The 18,591-nt window shown below is 38.4% G+C and overlaps 1 protein-coding gene across 1 annotated transcript in view; it reads right to left on the bottom strand.

Moving 5' to 3' along the window:
- The window catches only part of LOC306820818 (E3 SUMO-protein ligase PIAS1-like), a 49,864-nt gene extending 37,181 nt beyond the window's left edge, over window positions 1–12,683 (bottom strand). Inside the window, exon 1 of the mRNA XM_079338802.1 lies at window positions 12,626–12,683. Coding sequence (XP_079194928.1) covers window positions 12,626–12,649 — 24 coding nt within the window. The 5' untranslated portion in view covers window positions 12,650–12,683. The remainder of the gene's footprint in view (window positions 1–12,625) is intronic.
- Between the last annotated feature and the right edge of the window lie 5,908 nt (window positions 12,684–18,591).

Raw genomic sequence — 18,591 nt, forward strand, 5'->3', positions numbered from 1 at the left:
AAAAGAACACAAGGCCGTCGGTTCATGTTTGACTTCTTTATCATGTGTGGTTTTTACCTCTGTCTTTTTCTGTTTATCTATACTCCGCCTGTGTTGGAGTGAATGTAAACTGCGGCTGGTGTTTATCTTTCTTTGTCAAAGAAAAGTCCTTCAGGAATTTATTACTTCACATAAGTACAAAGACATTGAATTGAATGTAACTGGACATTAACTTGGTGAAAATCCATTTAAGGAACTGATACCAAAACCATTTGTTGGACCTTTATCTATGGAATGTAAACTATTTAAAACACTCAAAGCCAGACTTCTTAAATACCGAGTGTTGACTCCACAAAAGTGCTGTACATGAGCCACACAATACAACACTGCTAACTTTACTATGTAAATCTAGTACTTACAATCAGATTTTTTTTTTTTTTACCTGTGTTGGTATGAATACATTTTAAGTTTAAGCTTAAACGTAGAGACACGTCAGCATCCTTTAGAGACCAGCACAGACTCAATACTTGAAATACAGGGGAGCTGCTGAGCTTTGTCTGCAGACCATCAAGATAAAAATGATCACATGATTTGTTTGGTCATATCAGGACAGACAGGTGTCAGACTGCAAATGTCTATCGTGTTATTTCGCACATCACCCACTTTACACATTTACATGACCAAAACTGACATGTAGAACGATGACTGGACTAAACAGGCCATGATCTCTGGCCAGCTGAGACAAAACCATCAGCCCAGTCCAAGAGTCGGTTTGGTCTGAACTTGTCTGGACTTTAAAAGTTTGGCACAGAGCAGGAAACCAGACTTCTAAATGTAATCAACTGACCTTTCCCTACCATAGACATCAGCATCACAAACCCCTTGTTACCACCTGTTTCAAATGTCTGTCCAAAACAGAAATGTGATGCTCACTGGAGGCTGCTAGAGTCCGACCCCAGTTCATTTCAGGTAGAAAACATGGTCATAAACTAATGTCAGCTGGCCCAATCCAATCATTGTCACAGCGTCTGGGCTGAAATAGGATTTCAAAAACATAAAAATTGTTGCGAGTCTCTCCTCAAGGCAGCGGTGGACAATTAAACCAAACCAAATCAAAGAGTCTGCTTTTAGCGGCCGGCATGGTCTCTCCTTGAGTTACCAATGTTTGTAAGCAGAGTTTACAAAAATCTGCTGCACTTTATTTGGTTTTGAGGAGGTGAACAGTAATGCAGTTCTCTGGAGTCTCAAGAGACCAGGAGATGGTGAGGCTAATAATGTTGTGCCAAGCAGTTTCTGCAAGGGTTCTGCAGGATGTGTATGTTTGTGTGTGTGTGTGGGTGTGCAGAGGTTGTGTGTAGGAGGATGAAGGGGGGAGCGCGCACACTACCTGGCCATTATATAAAGCTCCCACTCTCGGCTAGAGGTCTCTGTACTGAGTGCCAGCTCCCTCCCGATCCTCCTCCCCTTTCTGTCCTCCCATCCCATCCCCCCACCTCTTAGCCTTCCAGCGACTCTGACTCAGGCTTAACTCTCTGCCTGTTGTTTTCTCTCCCGCCTGCCTCTATGGTATCACAATCTCAGCACGCATTGTGGATCAAACAAAAGATGGAGTATGGCACTAAAAAATGGATCAGGTTGTTCCTGTCCAAGAGCAGAACATGCTTTCAGCTGGACTGAGTTTACATCGTGTTGTCCTTTAACCATTAATGCGGTTAATATAGTGCCACCACACCTGAGGCTACAGAGGTCTAATCCCAGCTCGCCACAGGCGCGGAGTCAATCTAGATCTCTTCCCCTTCAGCCCTCAAAAGGTACGAAACTACAATGATGGCAAGGTGGTGCAAGTAAAACAATGCTGGTTAGATCGCATGCAAAAATGAACACTAACCAAATCCCAGAGCAGAAAGTGAATATGAAAGGCTGAGAAAGGGCCTATGTTTGCTATTAACTTCCTCCGTTTTTTTGAAAGTTAAATTACAGGACAGAAACAAATGTTAATTATTTACTTTATAAATCATTAAGTGACTTTAATGACACCATATTGTTTTATTTTTTTCTTTTCCTTTCTTAAAAGTCAGCGGAGAGTCCTCAATTTACAAAATCTTGCTCTACAGCTTCTGACGCTCACAATATTATAATGATACATTTTTCAGAGGACCGATGTGGTCCTAAAGAGCTTTGAATAAACAATTTTAAGATTCATCTCAACATCTCTCGTATGTTTTTTGTTCTTTACTGAGGTCAAAACCCAAATAAGAACCTTCCTGGAAACTCCATATAAGAGTTTTAAGAAGAAATTACAGTTGGCGATTGAGGCCCAAAGACAATGGACAATAAAATCCAATAGCACTGGTCTGGTAGAAAAAGGAAGAGGAGAAGGAAGACTCCAATGAGTCGATCTTGTCCTCTGCACTCTTTCATTCCTGTTGAATTGGCGGAGCTCAGTGAGATGAAGCAGAGACAGAAGCCAGAGACTTCTGGCTGTGCAGTAAACATGTTGCTGGTAGAGAAGAGAGCACAGATGCCTTTTTATCACAAGCGTGTCCTCTCTCTGATGTGGAGCTCAGGACCGCCTGGGAAGTGCAATTACATTAGTACAGTCTTGTCCTGGGCTTCATTCAGAGACAGAAGACATGGGGCATTCTGCGCTCAATGAAGTCCCTTCAAATTCAATTTATACTCTGCATCACATCTCACTACAGCGGAGGGAAGAAGTCATGTTGAAACAAATTAATCAGAAATCCTTTATCTTGAATCACATGTTATTTCATTGAGTTATCACCCGTGTTTGCTAAATAAGGAATTAAATGCCACGGTAGTTAATCTTGACTCTTTTCATAATACTTGATGCAGACGCACAATTTGTACTGTATTCCTAAAATTGTATTTCATGACATGCTAATGAATCTATATTTGACAAGGGATGTGTTTAGACAAATACTGAATTTCAATTTTCAGGAATTCCTTAATGAAGCCCTTTTCCCACATGCACTGAACATGTACAGCAATCTGGAGTTGAGGATGTCTTAAGAGTGAAACAGCAGAGTCCGACGCCATAGGACAGTTCTTTGCCTTTATGTCAATTTAAGTGTAAGTGGGTGTACTTCAAGGTGTCCCACAGTGAGAGTTGAAAAGAACATGAAGCAGCTTCATTAGGCACACAAAATCGCAGCGGTTGACCACAGGTCGCGGGGGCGTAAACACCATCAACTTTGTTTGCTTGCTCGCAGTGAATCTTCCAGAATATTTCCTGCTGCGTTCACACATCGGCTCACCTTGAGTTCCTGCAGGCATGATTGTACTGTAAAGTCGGGTTCAAAAAATCAGCTGTTTGCGTTCACACTTACACTTTATGAAAAGTCTTTTAATCTAGTTGATCGGGCAGAACACAAACATCTGTGCAGTATTTTATAGACAGAAAGACATTTAGTAGAAAAGGTGAGATATAAATCGGTGTAATCTGCAGGACAGATACACTAAAACCCCTTTATAGAATTTATTGAAATGTATCGCTCTCATGATGTAATTCTCCTTTGCATATCGATGTACTGACAATTCAATTGAAAAAAACTTTATTTGTCCCCGGATCTATTGATGTATAAGGATAAATGTGGTATAATGCTGCATGATATTCCCATTCTGAGTAGTGTTAAGTGATGTACAGGAACTGTGTGTAACTATACCTCAACCTACTTCTATTTGTTTGTCGTTTGTTTGTTGGGTTTGTAATACACTGGATCTTTGCGTTTTCTGTTTCATAAGTTGAAAATGTATCATAAAGTACTCAAAAAAAACACATTTACTAAAATCCTAAGGACCTGAGCCAAGAAAAATCATGTAATGAAATGGTTTACAGCCACACATTTCAACACGTGTTTTCACACCTCTGTGATATCCATTAACACTGTCCTGCCTCACTTCTCCTTTCGCTGTGAGGTATTGGCTCCTCACTGTTAAGTAAAAAGCACACAGTCAAACAGTATTCATTTACTTAATAACCTAACGGTTCTGTCTGCATGGCATGCACTGCACATCATGTATTGTGGGGCTTTTACAACACTGGTGCTGTCAGACGATGTAGGCAAAGCACTCGCACTCTTCAAGTTATCAAGAATGCCAACTTGATATGATGGATGGTCGATAAATATTTTACTCGTAAAATTCTGCATGAGGCAAAAGGGATAAGTGCTACAGAGATATTTGATGAAAGATTCAGAAAGGGATTCCTTTGGCTCAGCAGCTCAATGAGTTTTGGGATTTTATCAACTGGGAACTAGATCAAAAATGAAACTAGTGATGAAAGGTATGTCCACACTTGACATAAAGCGACATGAACTGACACTGAACAGTATAAAGGTCTTAAATATCTGTTCCACATACGCACCAGATTGAATTTATTTGAATATTTGGGAAGAAAACCCTTTTTAAGAGCCTCAGTCGAGTGCCAGTCTCAGAATCGAGCACAAGGATCACTCCTTTGCAGCTATATGGCCGTGTTTAATGTCTACAATCACATATTTGTCTGTTTCCTCCAAAGAATTCATTCAGCCACTCATACTTTAAATCAACATGCTTAGCGTCCGCATGAAGACATGACCAAGAAGTATTGATAAAAGGAGCATCTATTGAGAGAATTTCATTGGCTACAAAAGATGTCAGTCATCGGCACAATCGTGCGCAATTGGCCGCCAGCACAGGAGAGGAGGCGCCTCCTTTCACTGGCTGTTAAAGGCAGCAGAATATCAGACTTAGTTGACCAGTTCCGTCGATCGCCGATCACTTCTCACCTGTGCACCGACACGAGTGGCCGCACATTCAGCTGTCGTACTCTTGAAATTTCCTCGGGATCAATAAAGTATCTATCTATCTATCTATCTATCTATCTATCTATCTATCTATCTATGGATCCAATGAGTTTGGATTAAATCTTTTTCTGGTTTTTAATTGGACCTGTTTTTGGTGGTTATCAAGAGAGTCTGTTGGGCCGTCATTGTGCATACCTGCTGCATTGGACGTGGTTATAAGGTCACATTAATGCAGACTTAATGAGTCTATGTCCTATAGTACAATAAATTGATATCCAAAAGTACAAAAGTACAATAAATTGATATTCGAAGTCGAGAAGACAAAAAGTTTCATGATGTGATTAAACTCAAATGACAACGTGCATCAATGAATGCAAAAGAAGCACATGAACAAAACTCTCCACTGTCAGTCGACTATAGGCCGAATCTGACGAATCAGGCTCGACTATGTAAATCATTAGTCAGACAGGCCTGCTTTCATGTAATGCTCTAATATAGGGCTGTGTATTGGCAGAAATCCAGTGGTACAACTGTGGTATCAAGATACAGGCGTTACCATTCAGTACTGATGCTTTTCATTCAACATCATGGGGATTACGTTTTGTGCAGTCGGAGCATTTGCCCATCTCTTTAGAAAAAAGATTTGTACATAAAAACCATATGAAAAAAATGATAGTGGGTGATTGAGGTTTATTTAACAGAATCAGCCCCTTCATATGAACCATTCAGTTTTATGTTGCCGTTCCCAACAGAAGAAAATTCACAACACAAGATAAAACATTGACAACCTTAAAAAAAAAAAAAAAAAGACTGAGAAACTATTCAGAATTTAGTAAACATACATACTAACGTGGCAATAATCAAATAAATCAGTGTTTTTGTAAATCCCCTAATGTTCCCTGGTGCTGTTTGTGCTGAATTAATTTATTACAAACACTTTTTGCTTCATGATCTCTTCCAAACAAACAGCACTTTTTCGATGTACCGGTGGATTGTCTTAAATTAAATGTCATTACGTCACTAAAGCTCTATCTCTGTCCACTTGCACACGCTGAACCAAACACAAAAAAAACAAGTAGATCAGAAAATAAACCTCTGATATATTTCAGTCAGGACATCACATCGTTTCTATTCCAGGACCTTAAACTTGAAGAAATATTTCCTCACAGGGATTAAACTAATAATGATGTGGTGGGGAATTTTCCCTTCTTCCCTGTTCAAACAATCACATTTAGTTACTTCAAAAATGGCTCTTTTCTCCAGAGGTAGGAGATGACCCGCTGGATGGTCACATTTTCATTTCATTTCATCCCTCAAGGCAAAGTGCACAAAGGATGTTTCCTTTATGAGGCAGGGGGCCTTTCCGCTCGCAGCAGGCTGCTTCCCAAAGTATGAAGAGTGTTGGAGAATCAGTGTCTAAAGCTGCAGTCCTTCTGTGTCAAAGGTCATTGGTGAGGTTAAGGCGTCTCACTTCTATTATTAGAAAGAACCTTTCAAGCTGAATGATCAGGGCTCAACAGACACGTCTATACCGGGCTACACCGCAGCACGAGTCCCCATCGCTTCATCTCCTAAGACTAAAGTCTGCAGGGCTGCAGGTGTCACTGTTTGGCATTTAACTAACATACGGAGGGATGGTATTTGCCTTGAACAGGAAACAGCTGGTTATATGAAAGTGTCTCAACATTTGTCTTCATTGATGTCAGCCTCATATCAGTTATGATTCTCCTTCATCTTCACATGCAGGAATAAAAACATGAGCACAGTCAAGACGCAACAGAGGAAAAGACTGAAAGTGGCAGCGACTAAGATACAACGATAAAAGATATTTAAAGGTCGGCCGTATTTCAAGAATGAGTGTCTAGAATAAAATGCAATAATACTAAGAAAAGAAATGACAAATCCTGGTTACAAACCTTTCAAACAATACTAAGTGAAGAACAAACCTCCACTTTCAACTCGTCTTACAAAACCTGAGATCATATTTATCTACAAATACACAACATTACCCAGCCTGAACACTAATGCTTACCTCTCTTATTTGAGCTCATCATTTTGTCGTTCTCTCCAATAAATCTAAGAAGAATATCAACAGAATTTATAAAGCATCCTCAGATTTTGCTGCGATATTTCACGTTTTTTCTTTCGGCCTTTGGATGAAAAAAGATGAAATCAATCCATCCAAATTTGTGCAAAAGGGATTTCGAATTTCTTTTTTTGAGTTTTGCTGACTCTTAAAAAAAACAAAACGAGAGCAGTGTGAGGTCCCAGTGGCCCTCACCTGTGAACAGAAGAGTCTAACTACTTTGTCCTTTCGTACAAAAGCATGATGGTTATAAATTTAAAGAAAGGAGAAAAAAGGAACTAAAGCTAGTAAAAGATTTTTAGTAGGTTTATTTCTAAAAGTTCATTTTGATGTTCACATTGTGTGCATCTGCTTTAAATATATGTGCAGAAAGCACAAGCTTTCAAAAGCCTTCAACTACACGTAAGAGGGAGCTCCACATTATTTTCATAGAATATTTTCTTTTTGAGTCACCTCTCTGGTGACGGTGTCATTTGTTATAAAGAACGTGACAGAATATCCTGCACTGAGGTAGCAGGATCATAAAACTCAGGTTCAAGATTGATTAGAAAACTGTTTTAATCTTAATGCATGTCGTACACCACAGCAGCTTACGACACTCAAAGTCTTAAGTGAATAATGACTCACATCTAACTCAAGTGACAGTAAAATTAAAACTCTGCAGGCAAGTTCCACAAAGCTGCGTGCCTCGGGTGGAGAGATTTAAGAGCTACACGGCGAGGGTCTGACGGAGACAGCAGACTGCTGCAGCAGCAGGACATCGAGATCCTCTTAGTTTGAAGACTTCACAAGATACTTTTAATTTACGGCTCCTGTCCTGATTCACAACAACAATCTCTCATGATTCGCCTATATTTTAAAGTCTGAAAGGAGGGTGGCATTCGAATCGAAGTCCAGACTGCCACCTACCAAATTCGATCTTAAATGTGACATGTTTCCACGGCAACAGGGCCATGTAACAAAATCACAGCAGGAGTAGAGAAAATCTCCATCTCGCCGGAGCCTTACAGAAGTCGATGGCTGCAGACATCCTGTGCTCTCACGAGACAACCTCAGAAACTAGTGGAGCTGAAATGTTTGCTTTACTGGACTGAGCATAAACTAAACATAAAGAAGCAGGCAGTATGATTACGTTACTGACTTTGTTGATGCTGAGAAAAAGGAAGAAGGCAATAAAGTCCCTGTAAGAGTTTGTTCCAGCTGGGGGAGACGCCACTGACTTCTTTTTACCAGATGTGACACAAAACATCTGTAATATATGCTTCACACTGTTAGCTTCAGACTTTCTGCAGTTCACTTTAAAGCAGCTTGAATCTGCATATCTTTAATTAGCATTTCCACTTCTTTTGTTCAAGAGATAAGATCTTGTGAAATGCCAAAAAAAAAAAAAAAAAAAAAAAAAAAAATCGGATCCAAAAACACCCTCAAATTATCTGCACATCACATGCATGTAATCTTTAAATACACACACGAAAAGAGAAGAGCTATCACTCACTGTGCTGATTTCCACCTGAACGTCTAATTCTCCTTCCACTGATAATTAACTGCTGCGATAATGACAATGACAATAAGAGAAAAAGGCAGGTGTTGAAAGGATGTCGGGGAGCATAGAGGCAGGCCTGTATCATTAGGGATTAACCTAGCCACAGACTCTACAAATAGACTGTCTCCATCTATAAGCCGCCAGCGCACAGACACTTATTTGTATTGCCAGGTTGGCCGCTGCAGCAGCGCCACAGAAGAGAGAGAAGACAGTTCAAAGAAGCCGGGGCGGATCGGAGCGCCTGTGAAACAAAATGCGATGCAACAGGACACATTTGGAGGCCTGGCAACATCAGAGGATTTCACACACGCAGATTTTGGCTGCATCACAGATGTGTGCTCAGATTGCGGTTACACAGCCTGAGGCAACATGAAGCAAACATGCAGCACCGCAGAGCAAACCAAATGTATAACACAGATAAAGGATAAGCTTCATAATTGATCAGTCAACTGACAGAAAATTAACATGAAACTATTTTGATATGCGACTAATCGTCTTGATCTTTTTCCAGCAGATAAGCCAATTTTTTTTTTTTCTTTTCGTCTCTGGATTGTGAAAATTTGCTGCTTAAACTTAAACTATGGAAAACTGAAACATTTGAGGTTTTGGACCTTTTGTCAGATGAATTAATCAACTGTAAGACGATGTGGATGAGTCCTTGAAATAAAAAATAATAATAATCCCCAGTGCTGTAAATTTAAATAATTCGAAATCTGAGAACATGTTGAATAAGATCTTTTATGCATCTTGGGAGGAAATCTGAATAACACAGCAGGTGACGCCACACAATCATTATCCAGAGCTTCTTATTAGAGGACTAATAGATCATCTCAAACTTTTGATCATCAATCAACCATTGTAGTACATTTTCAGCTTCCCATATGAAAGAATCTGCAGCCTTTATACGATCGTACAATGAATGAGCTGATTTTTAAGATGAAGAGGAGAGATAAATTCATTCATTGAAATTACATTTTTATGTCAGGAGTCCAAACGACGGACTTTGCTTCCATGTCGCTGATTGGACGAGTCGTCGCGTGACTCTGCCCTGACAATAAAATCAATGTGAATGTCGGTTTTGATTAATGTTTGACTAATTGTCCAGCCCTAATTCAAACTTTGTTTGTAACACCATACCAGGAGAAGAGACCGCAGGATGTTTTGGTACCTTAGAAGCAGATTTTTGATGATGAACAGAATCAATTATTTTTGTCACGACATGAAGTTTGAAAACTTTAAACAATAATTTAATTTTCTCGCAGCCACGATGGACAACAAGGTGGCACAAAAACCTGAGCTGGGTTTTACCAGGGCGTTATTCAAATGGAAAGGCCCGGACCACTGGAAAATACCAACACGAGACCGTAGTGTTGTCACGACACCACATTATGAACTTCGATAAGATACTAGGAAAAAAAAAAAATAATAATCTAACTTTTGATGCCAGGTTTGAAATCAAAGCAACAAAAATCGAAGGCCTGTATTGGGTCACTTCTTGTTTTTGTGAACATTGTCATTGTCAACATGACAGTACTGAATCCATTGTATTAGTGGAAGACAAGACATTGCTCTCTTCCTGTCACTCGACACATTTTGGTTTAAAATATGACTGAAGACCTGAAGTTTCTCAAACGCTCTGGTTCCTTCTGAAACTATCAATCATTGAAATAACAGGGATTGTAGTGTCTCAAAACGTGTGGTATCCAAAACCATTGAGCGTTTTAACAACCTTAGCAGACTGATTCTTCGCTGAGTTTTCTGCAAATATGGAACAAAAAAACAACAACAACCATTCAGAAAATGATATGATTCCCACTGCTGTTTTTGTGTCTTGGTATCAAAGACTAATCCTCTGGTGACATGTTATTTCAGCTCAAGAGTGACAGACTTCCACCAACAACTCAGAAGAAGAGATGTTGCTGTTGACTCATTGAATTCCCAAGAGATGAGTCTGTTTTCCTTATAGATCTCTCACCCGAGCAGAGGTTCAACAGACAGAAAGCGTGACAACAAACAAAGACCTACACCAAAGAAATAAACTCATACGCTGAGAATAAAAAAAAACAAAAATCCTTCAGCAAGTGTTCTTTTTTTGCAAACACTTAAAGCTCTACGAGATTTTGAAACAGAATTCCTGAATCAGACAAAGGTCCAAACAATGCCTTTGCATCAACATGAATCATCATCAGTGATTAACAGTCTAAATGACAGGATATGTCCAATTAAGGTCCTCGCTCAAATCTAGACCAGGTCTGATACTTGAGAGATCAGAGATTTTTCTGGGACGTTTCCGACTTGTAACGTGTGACCTCCATTCACCGACCACTCGTGCAATGCTCAAACCCAAAACCTTTACAGTTCATTTAGCAGACGTGTTTGTCAAAAGCAACGAACATCGGAGCGTAAGTAACACAAAGCAAGCATGTTGACATGTAATGGGAACAACACGGCAATCCAATGACTTTAAAGGTGATTTAGTCTGTGAGTGCCATTAGCAAGAAACAAATCAATGAACAGGAAATCTTTACAAACCTCAGAGTCCCCTGGTTGGTTTATCAGATTGCACCCCTGTTCATAGTACAACGGCTGCATCATGCAGCGAGTGTAACAGAAATAAAGGTTTACAGCCTCCTTGTTGGACTTTAAGTTTCCTAAGGAGTTCCTTCTTAAAATACAGCACTGTGTGAACCTGTACCAACGACCTCCTTTACGTCTGTGCAAAGAACAATCCTCCACCTCTTTCATTTTTTCCTTTGATGAAATGCATCCATCCACCTCTTCAGATTCACTTATCATTACTCAATCAATTCACTGATTTCATCTTTGAGCTACAGGAAAAGAATCGCACTCGGGATAGAAACAGTATGTTTTTTAATTGCCTGATAAAAAAAAAATATATATATATGGCGTTTTTAAGATTCAATAACTTGTAAGATGAGCAAAATGTCAGATTCTTCAGCTATGCTATAAAGTTTGTCCAATTTTTATGTTATGCTTTCGTTACCACATGGTGTACATTTTTTTAAAATTGGTTATTTTAGTGATGACAGTATTGATCGAACTAAACCTTTTTTAAAAAAAAAAAAAGTCAGATCTTTAAATCACATTTTAACCCAAAAGCTATGTTTTCTTCCACAAATTGGTCACTGTATTAGTGCAATTAAGTCTACAGGAGTTTGCTTACAATTGTTGGTAATTAAAAACAAGAACTCAGCCTGTTGGGAGCCTCCTTGGACTTCTAGTTGTACAGAATCAAGTTGAGGTTTAGAATTAAGTTTATTATGAAAAAGAGACACTCAAACAGATGGTGAGGTTTGTTAAGCTTGAACTTGCATCATTAAGAATGGGACAGTTTCACACAAGATGCCCTGGGATCTGTAGCTGGACCACATCTGACTCTCCAAAGTGTCAGAGGATGAAGATTAAAAACTGTTCATCATAAAGAGAGGAGGCGAGCCTACGCTGACACAAAAGAGCATGTAAAGACCCACAGATCAGGAGCAACACTCGGATCAATAACTGTAAGTTCAATTAAAGCAGCAGCTCAGTTCAAATTAGACTTGATGAAAAGTCAAGTCAATGATAAACAACTCGAGTTTACCACCTGAACAGTGAGCGTACCGTTATACGAGGCGTGTTTTTTATCACACATGTATCAACAGGTAAAGAGAGTCCCAGGTGTGGAGCAGCAGGCCAGGTAACGTTTTAAAGACTCAGCCTGTGATGCATCATGTAAGTGCACCGTTATTCATTATTATTATTATTATGATATCCACACGTGCAGGAATCATTGCATGTCAAAGCAGATGCAGCGCGGTGGATCAAACAGTCTGCAGGCTGTCGGCGCGAGGACGCCGCGAGCTGACGATTTCTTTTTTCCCGATGAAATGTCAGCCAACAAACCACACAGAGGCGGCTGTAAAACCACCGGGAGAACACCCATATGTATGTTAAAAACAAAAACAAACCCAGGGGGTATCAAGAAAAAGCCGCTCTGCCAAACCAGCGCGTGTCAACATCAACATAAACATGCTCGCGCAGCTTTGGCGCTCGAGAAATTCAATAAAGTTCATGTTGTGTTTGATGAGAAAAAACAACATATCTGACACCACCTCATCCCTGCAAGATTTAAATAACTGACACGCTGTCCCATCTGGATATCAAACGCTCGGTTACCGAGTAAATTTATAATGATTTCAGGCTGCGCCTTACCTTCAGTTCCGCACTCTCCGCCATCTTGTATTTGTTTGCGCAGGCGTGGTGAAGTGTTGTCACATGACTGGGACGCGCAGGGCGCTACGTGAATGCGCACTCGAGCGACAGAGGTGCGTTCAGGAGCACAAATGATGTCGGGGAAAAAAGGGCTGTAAAAGGTTGAAGATGAGAGGAGGAAATGTTAGGATGTTCATACACTTAGAGAGGGAGAGTCTACACTTCGTGTTATTAATTATATATCATTATTTATAAAAACAATCCTACTATTGGATTATTGTTTATATTATATTTTATTTTTCTTCTGCTCTCTTGCTTTGCTGCTGTAACACTGTAAGTTTCTCCGTCTGTGAGATGAATAAAAAGGATTAACCTATCTTATTACTGTTATTGTGTACCACCAACATTTTTTGGATGAATTCTGTATTTATGCAAATGTTCCTTCACACTCAAAGCCCTTTAAAGAAATAGAAATGTGAAGCTCTTAAGACCGAGTGGTTGTGTGAAGGCTGTAGTCCTCGAGGCTGGCAGCCTGTGTTCTGATTCAACCTGTCTACAATAAAGACATGAAAAGAAGAGTTTCTTATTTGCATCTTTTAAACAGACTTGCCTGTCTGTAGGTGGATTAAGTTTTCTCTAGTATGAAAAACATTTTGAAAAACTACACTACACTACACTGCATGTAATAGAAAGCTCCAGAACATACAGTAAGTGGCCCTTGACTTTTTCCTTTGTTTGTGAAGCTACTTCTTGGAAGGTCATTGAAGAACTTTCACACTGAACTAAATTAAAATAGAAACCAGCACTCAATGAATAAACATTGCTTTTTAAATGATGAATTAACAGCAATAATGTGGATTTCTATACTGTCATTGATGATATTTTTAGACACCCACACAGGTGACAAGTTTTCTTTTTGTGTGACTGACTTGACTTGCTGCACATGTGCTTTTAGCCTTCTTTAATTCTGCTATTTTTATTGTTCTTATCTTGTGTCAAGGAAACGTGGATATCTGTTCAAAAATTCACATTGTTTTCATTCTTTATCAGTTCAAAGTATGGTGCAGATGCAAATCAACTGAAAATAAAGTGCAACATGATAGGAAACACTTCATTAATCCCACTCTGAGGAGTCAGGACCTTCATAGCAGACAAATAAGGACAATAGTAACGGGCACTCACGTCTCCAACTTTAAATAAGACGCCCTGCACTGTTGGTGTGTAAACTTACCATCAATATTTTAGTGGATATAAATGACACATACTTCCAAAACACAAACACTGAGTTAGTGATCCACGTCTGAGTTTATCTCCTCTGTCAACACTGACAGAAATAATAATATCCATTTAAAGCGTCAGTAAACAGTTGTATGAAATCGTTTCATGAACTTGTGGTCCTTCACACATATTTGCACAAAATCTAAAAAAAACATAATGTTTCATTCTTCTGGTTTTTTTTTAAATATTTAATCTGAACATTGACACTTTAAAACATGCATCATATCTGAGCATGATGACCAGTTGAGTTCTCCATAGATGTTCCTCAATTGTCTGAGTGAGATGTAAACAATTAGAAATGCCATCAGATCAGTTTGTAGGCAGTACTTACTTTGTAGCTGATGAAACATAGAGAGATAAACAGGGCCTGGAAAATACGACAGAGTTGTAATGTCTTAAACCACAAACAAGCATTAATCCAGCCACATGATTAGTCATTTGATTGACTATGCGATGACTTTAACTCATCTTGTTTTAAATCTGTGTCACAAGTCTGCCAGCTTTGTGAAGAGGAAATGATAGAAAATGCTGCAATGCAATTAAAACTAAACCTGGGTGATGTGATGACACGTGGGCCGCTTTGAGTCAAGGTATGAATGCACCTGCAAGAGAGATCTGATCCCTCAGAATACACAGGAAGGTCTAAAGTCTAAATCTGACAGCAGACTGTTCAGAGGACATAATCCAGTGCTGTCCGTGATTTTTGTTAACAATTTTAACAAATGGTAAACTGCAGAACTAAAACAGGACTGTGGATACTGAACAACATAAACATGGACAAAGGACTGAAGGCTTTAAACTTTGTCTCTTTGCTTCTGCAGCGGTAAAATACCTTCTTTCTGATGTTGTATTTCATTATAAATGTATTTGTGATGGAATTTTTATCTGTCATTTTTTATAGTAATTCATTTGTTTGATATTGTATTTGAATTTATTTTCAACATCTCGCTCTGATATATTGTACTTCATAACTGAATTCCTCAGGCTTTATTGGCATGAATGTGACAATAACAATACAGTCAAAGCATCAAACGATAACATCAAAAATAAAAGTACATTAATACTAATCCATATATAGTATATATAGTATAATTTATTCTTACTTCAGTCTACATACTTTATATTTCTGCCCATTTCAGTATAGTAAGAATGATTTCACATGAGGACAACATTGTTAGTGAGGAAACCTGCTCTATTGTCTTTGAGGTAAAATAAGGCGCATGTTTGCATTTTCCATTTTGTAATGATCTTTAAATCAGAATCTGTTTATTTATTTTTTTGCCATGAACATTAACACATACAAGGAATTTGGCTTGGTGTTTTGGTGCAAAACCTTTAGCAAAGGACGAAAGCAAAAATAGTAAGAAGTTTACTTTAGAGCCAAGCTCCTGCTGACAACTTAAATAGCTTAAGATGTTCATGTTTTTCTTTTGTACACTGAGAGCCCAGTGACTGAAGATGGGTTCCTTGTGTGTGCGTAAGCATACATAGTCAATAAAGATTATTCTTCAATAAGATAAAAACATAAAAACAACATTAGAATATCGACATAGAAAACAACACTTGAAACAACATTCAGACATTTGTACAGAAAAAAAAAACATTTGAGTTGGTTGAATAAGTTTGAGAACTGGTGCTGGATTTATATCTGAAGGTGAAAGAAACTGACAGGATACATTTAAAGGTTATGAGCTTGTGCAGCCAGTAGGTGGCACCCTTTAATTTCTAATGAAGCTGAATCAAACTAACATCAAGTATAAATCTTTTGCTTGCTCAGACTATTTGTTCCAGTGCAATCACATCTAAGCTCAGAATAATGGTTTAATACTGAACAAAAGAAAATCACTATTACATCAAACACATTAAGCTTTATGTCCATTAAAACCAGCAGATGATCACTCCCTCTGGGTTCATACAAAGAACCTTTGGAAAAAGTCTCTCTGTGGTGAGTTTCATACAGAGACTAACACAGAGGTTTTATTCTATCTCTATGTATCGCTGCCATCTGTTGTATTGTTGACAGACAGGTGTCCTCTGACCACATGGGTTTAGACAAGCAAACAAAGAAGCAGACTGTAAATACTGTGAGACAATATAAAACACGAGGCTTCTTTAAAATGTTTGGTATTACAGTCAGTATGTGAAGTAAATGTCGGTCTGTGTTCATACACGCAGAGTGGACTGAACCTGAGGGCATGAAGAACAAAGAGCAGAGAGCAATACACCCATTCATACCACAACTGGAAACTATAAAGACCTCAAATGAAGAATACTGTTTTGTCGTATACACTCGAGGAACATTGACTGTACTTGAGATTTTAAAATCAGCTCCTTTCTAGAACAAGTGTTGAAGTCCCAGACATGCTGCACTTCGTACTTGAGCACATTTAATTTGCCTCTGAAGTGACTTTTTGGTTTACAGATCAACATTTAACACAAACATCAGGACAAGTTATAAAGGTTTCTGTATTCCAGATTAACTCACATCAAAGATACGTTTAAATTAATGTATACCTCCACCAGTTACAGCATTAAAATGCTGTTTAAATGTGTATAAGGATCCTAAACCTGATCGAATATCAAATACATCAGCCACTAATATGTACCTGATTCATTCACAATCTGCATACTTTCAAATTGTTTGTTGCCAGTGCATCTCTTTGAGAAACATTTAAATGCTCAACTTTGACCTGTGTCTACATTTACTTTTCCATGTAAATAAAAATACCAAATTAAATTGATTAGGTTATAATAACATTCAATAGTGACACAAAGCCTTCCTGTAGAGCCACCCTTGTCCACACAGTAAATAAGGGATCGAGTTACCCAGCCATAAAGAAAACACACTGTATGTAAAATGTGTTGGTATTTTTCTTTTGGTTGGGGGAGAGGGGGAACTACTGTCCTGTGTTTCATTGTGTAATGTGTTAAATTGTGTTGACTCTGTTTTATTTATTGCCTATGCATTAAATCCATACACCAAGAAGCATTATGGGAAAAATGTGTCAGGCATGAGTGTCTGGCAGCTGTTGTTGAATAATATTTAAATTTGAATGAAATCCTTTTTTCCCTGGAACAGGTCTTATGCTGTGATCTCAAAGTGGCAAAAAAAATATGTTTTTAAATGCCTGCAAAAATGTACACTAAAAATGCAAAACTTAATCTTTTTAGCCGTTTTGTGTGTTTTTGTGACCCAAGATAAATCTGAATCCTCCAACAGTTTGAGATGTTTGAGAAGTCATTCACATTGTCACATCATTCCTCATTGCCTGTCACCACATTTCTACTGTAATCCAGTTTTTCCTGATGTTCAACAGCTACAAAAAAAACAACAACACACACACAGTAAAGCCACTGATCATTCCCTCAGTGGATCAGTTGTGTTCATGTCTCTTTAGTATTCAAAGAGAACCAGCTTTGCCATGGAGGGCAATTACGCTCAGAGAAAATTAACATTCATTATGTGTCAGTGACATTATGTGAGTATCCGACTCAGTATGAAGCATCCAGGGAGTGAGAGCCATGTAATCAATATCTATTAGCCGTCCCATCAGAAGAATTAGATTTCACTATTAGATCAGCCTGCTCCCCTGATCTCCGTCAAACATTATAAGTGGACTAGACTTGTCATACGCTGATGAGACTGCCTAATGAAAGAGATCATGTTGAACTCAAATACAATAAGAAGTAATATGATCCATCAGATGTCGAGTTATTCTTCCTGTATGCCAGCAGGGGGCAGGGTCACACCAGTGACTGAGAAAATGAGGCTTTATTCAGACAGTGGCTTTCACATTTTATTCATATTGACATGGGTACATACATAAATGTGAAACTGAAGGACAGACTGTGTCAGAAACCAGGATTGATCTTTTAAGCTGCTCAGTGTTTTTCTTTTTAACCAAACCAAATATAAGAAATGAAAGAATAAAGAAATGCAGCCGTGAGTTTTTCCATCCAGTGTTTCTTTTGTGTTCTATAAAAAAAAGAGCATCAGATAACAAGAAACATTTTGGTTTTTCTGTAGTGACTCACAGATAAAATAAGTGATAGAGGGGAAAAACAGAAAGGATTGAACCTTCAGTTTAAACTGTACACGAAATCAATAAACTGCCTCAGAGTGTTTTAAAGAAATAGTTCAAAGAAAATCATCGAGTGTTAGACGTTAAACCTGTACAGCTGTTGAAGTAAGTGCTCATAATAATGTGCTCTATTTTAAACATAAAAATCCTCATAGTTTAATAAATGAATTTGGTATAGGACGGCATGTTCAGATTCAGAAAAAGTTGCCCATTTAAAGTGCTTAACAACATGTACAGTGTTACAAACGATCTAAACAATAATTTAATGGATAAATATGAAAGACATGTACAAACTCAAGAGATTCAAACAAGCAACAAAAGCTAAATGATGAGATGCATTTTAAACTGAATATCACAATTATACAAGCCATTGCACATCGTCACGCGATATATATATGTATGTATATGTTCATAGTGGGGTTTTTTTTCTTTCAGGGTAGCTATAGATTCCATCCAGACACACTCCTCAGTTTAAGCTTCAGATCAACAAGCCTCGAAACTCACAACAAAATCTGAACTTGAAAAAAAAATCCTGATCTCTTTTAGTTCAGAGTTCAGGTTTGTTGTTTTTTTTTGCAGGTGATGAGGTCAATGCTGAAAGCTTCT

Source organism: Symphodus melops (genome assembly GCF_947650265.1).
Source record: "Symphodus melops genome assembly, chromosome: 3".
Taxonomy (NCBI): Eukaryota; Metazoa; Chordata; class Actinopteri; order Labriformes; family Labridae; genus Symphodus; species Symphodus melops.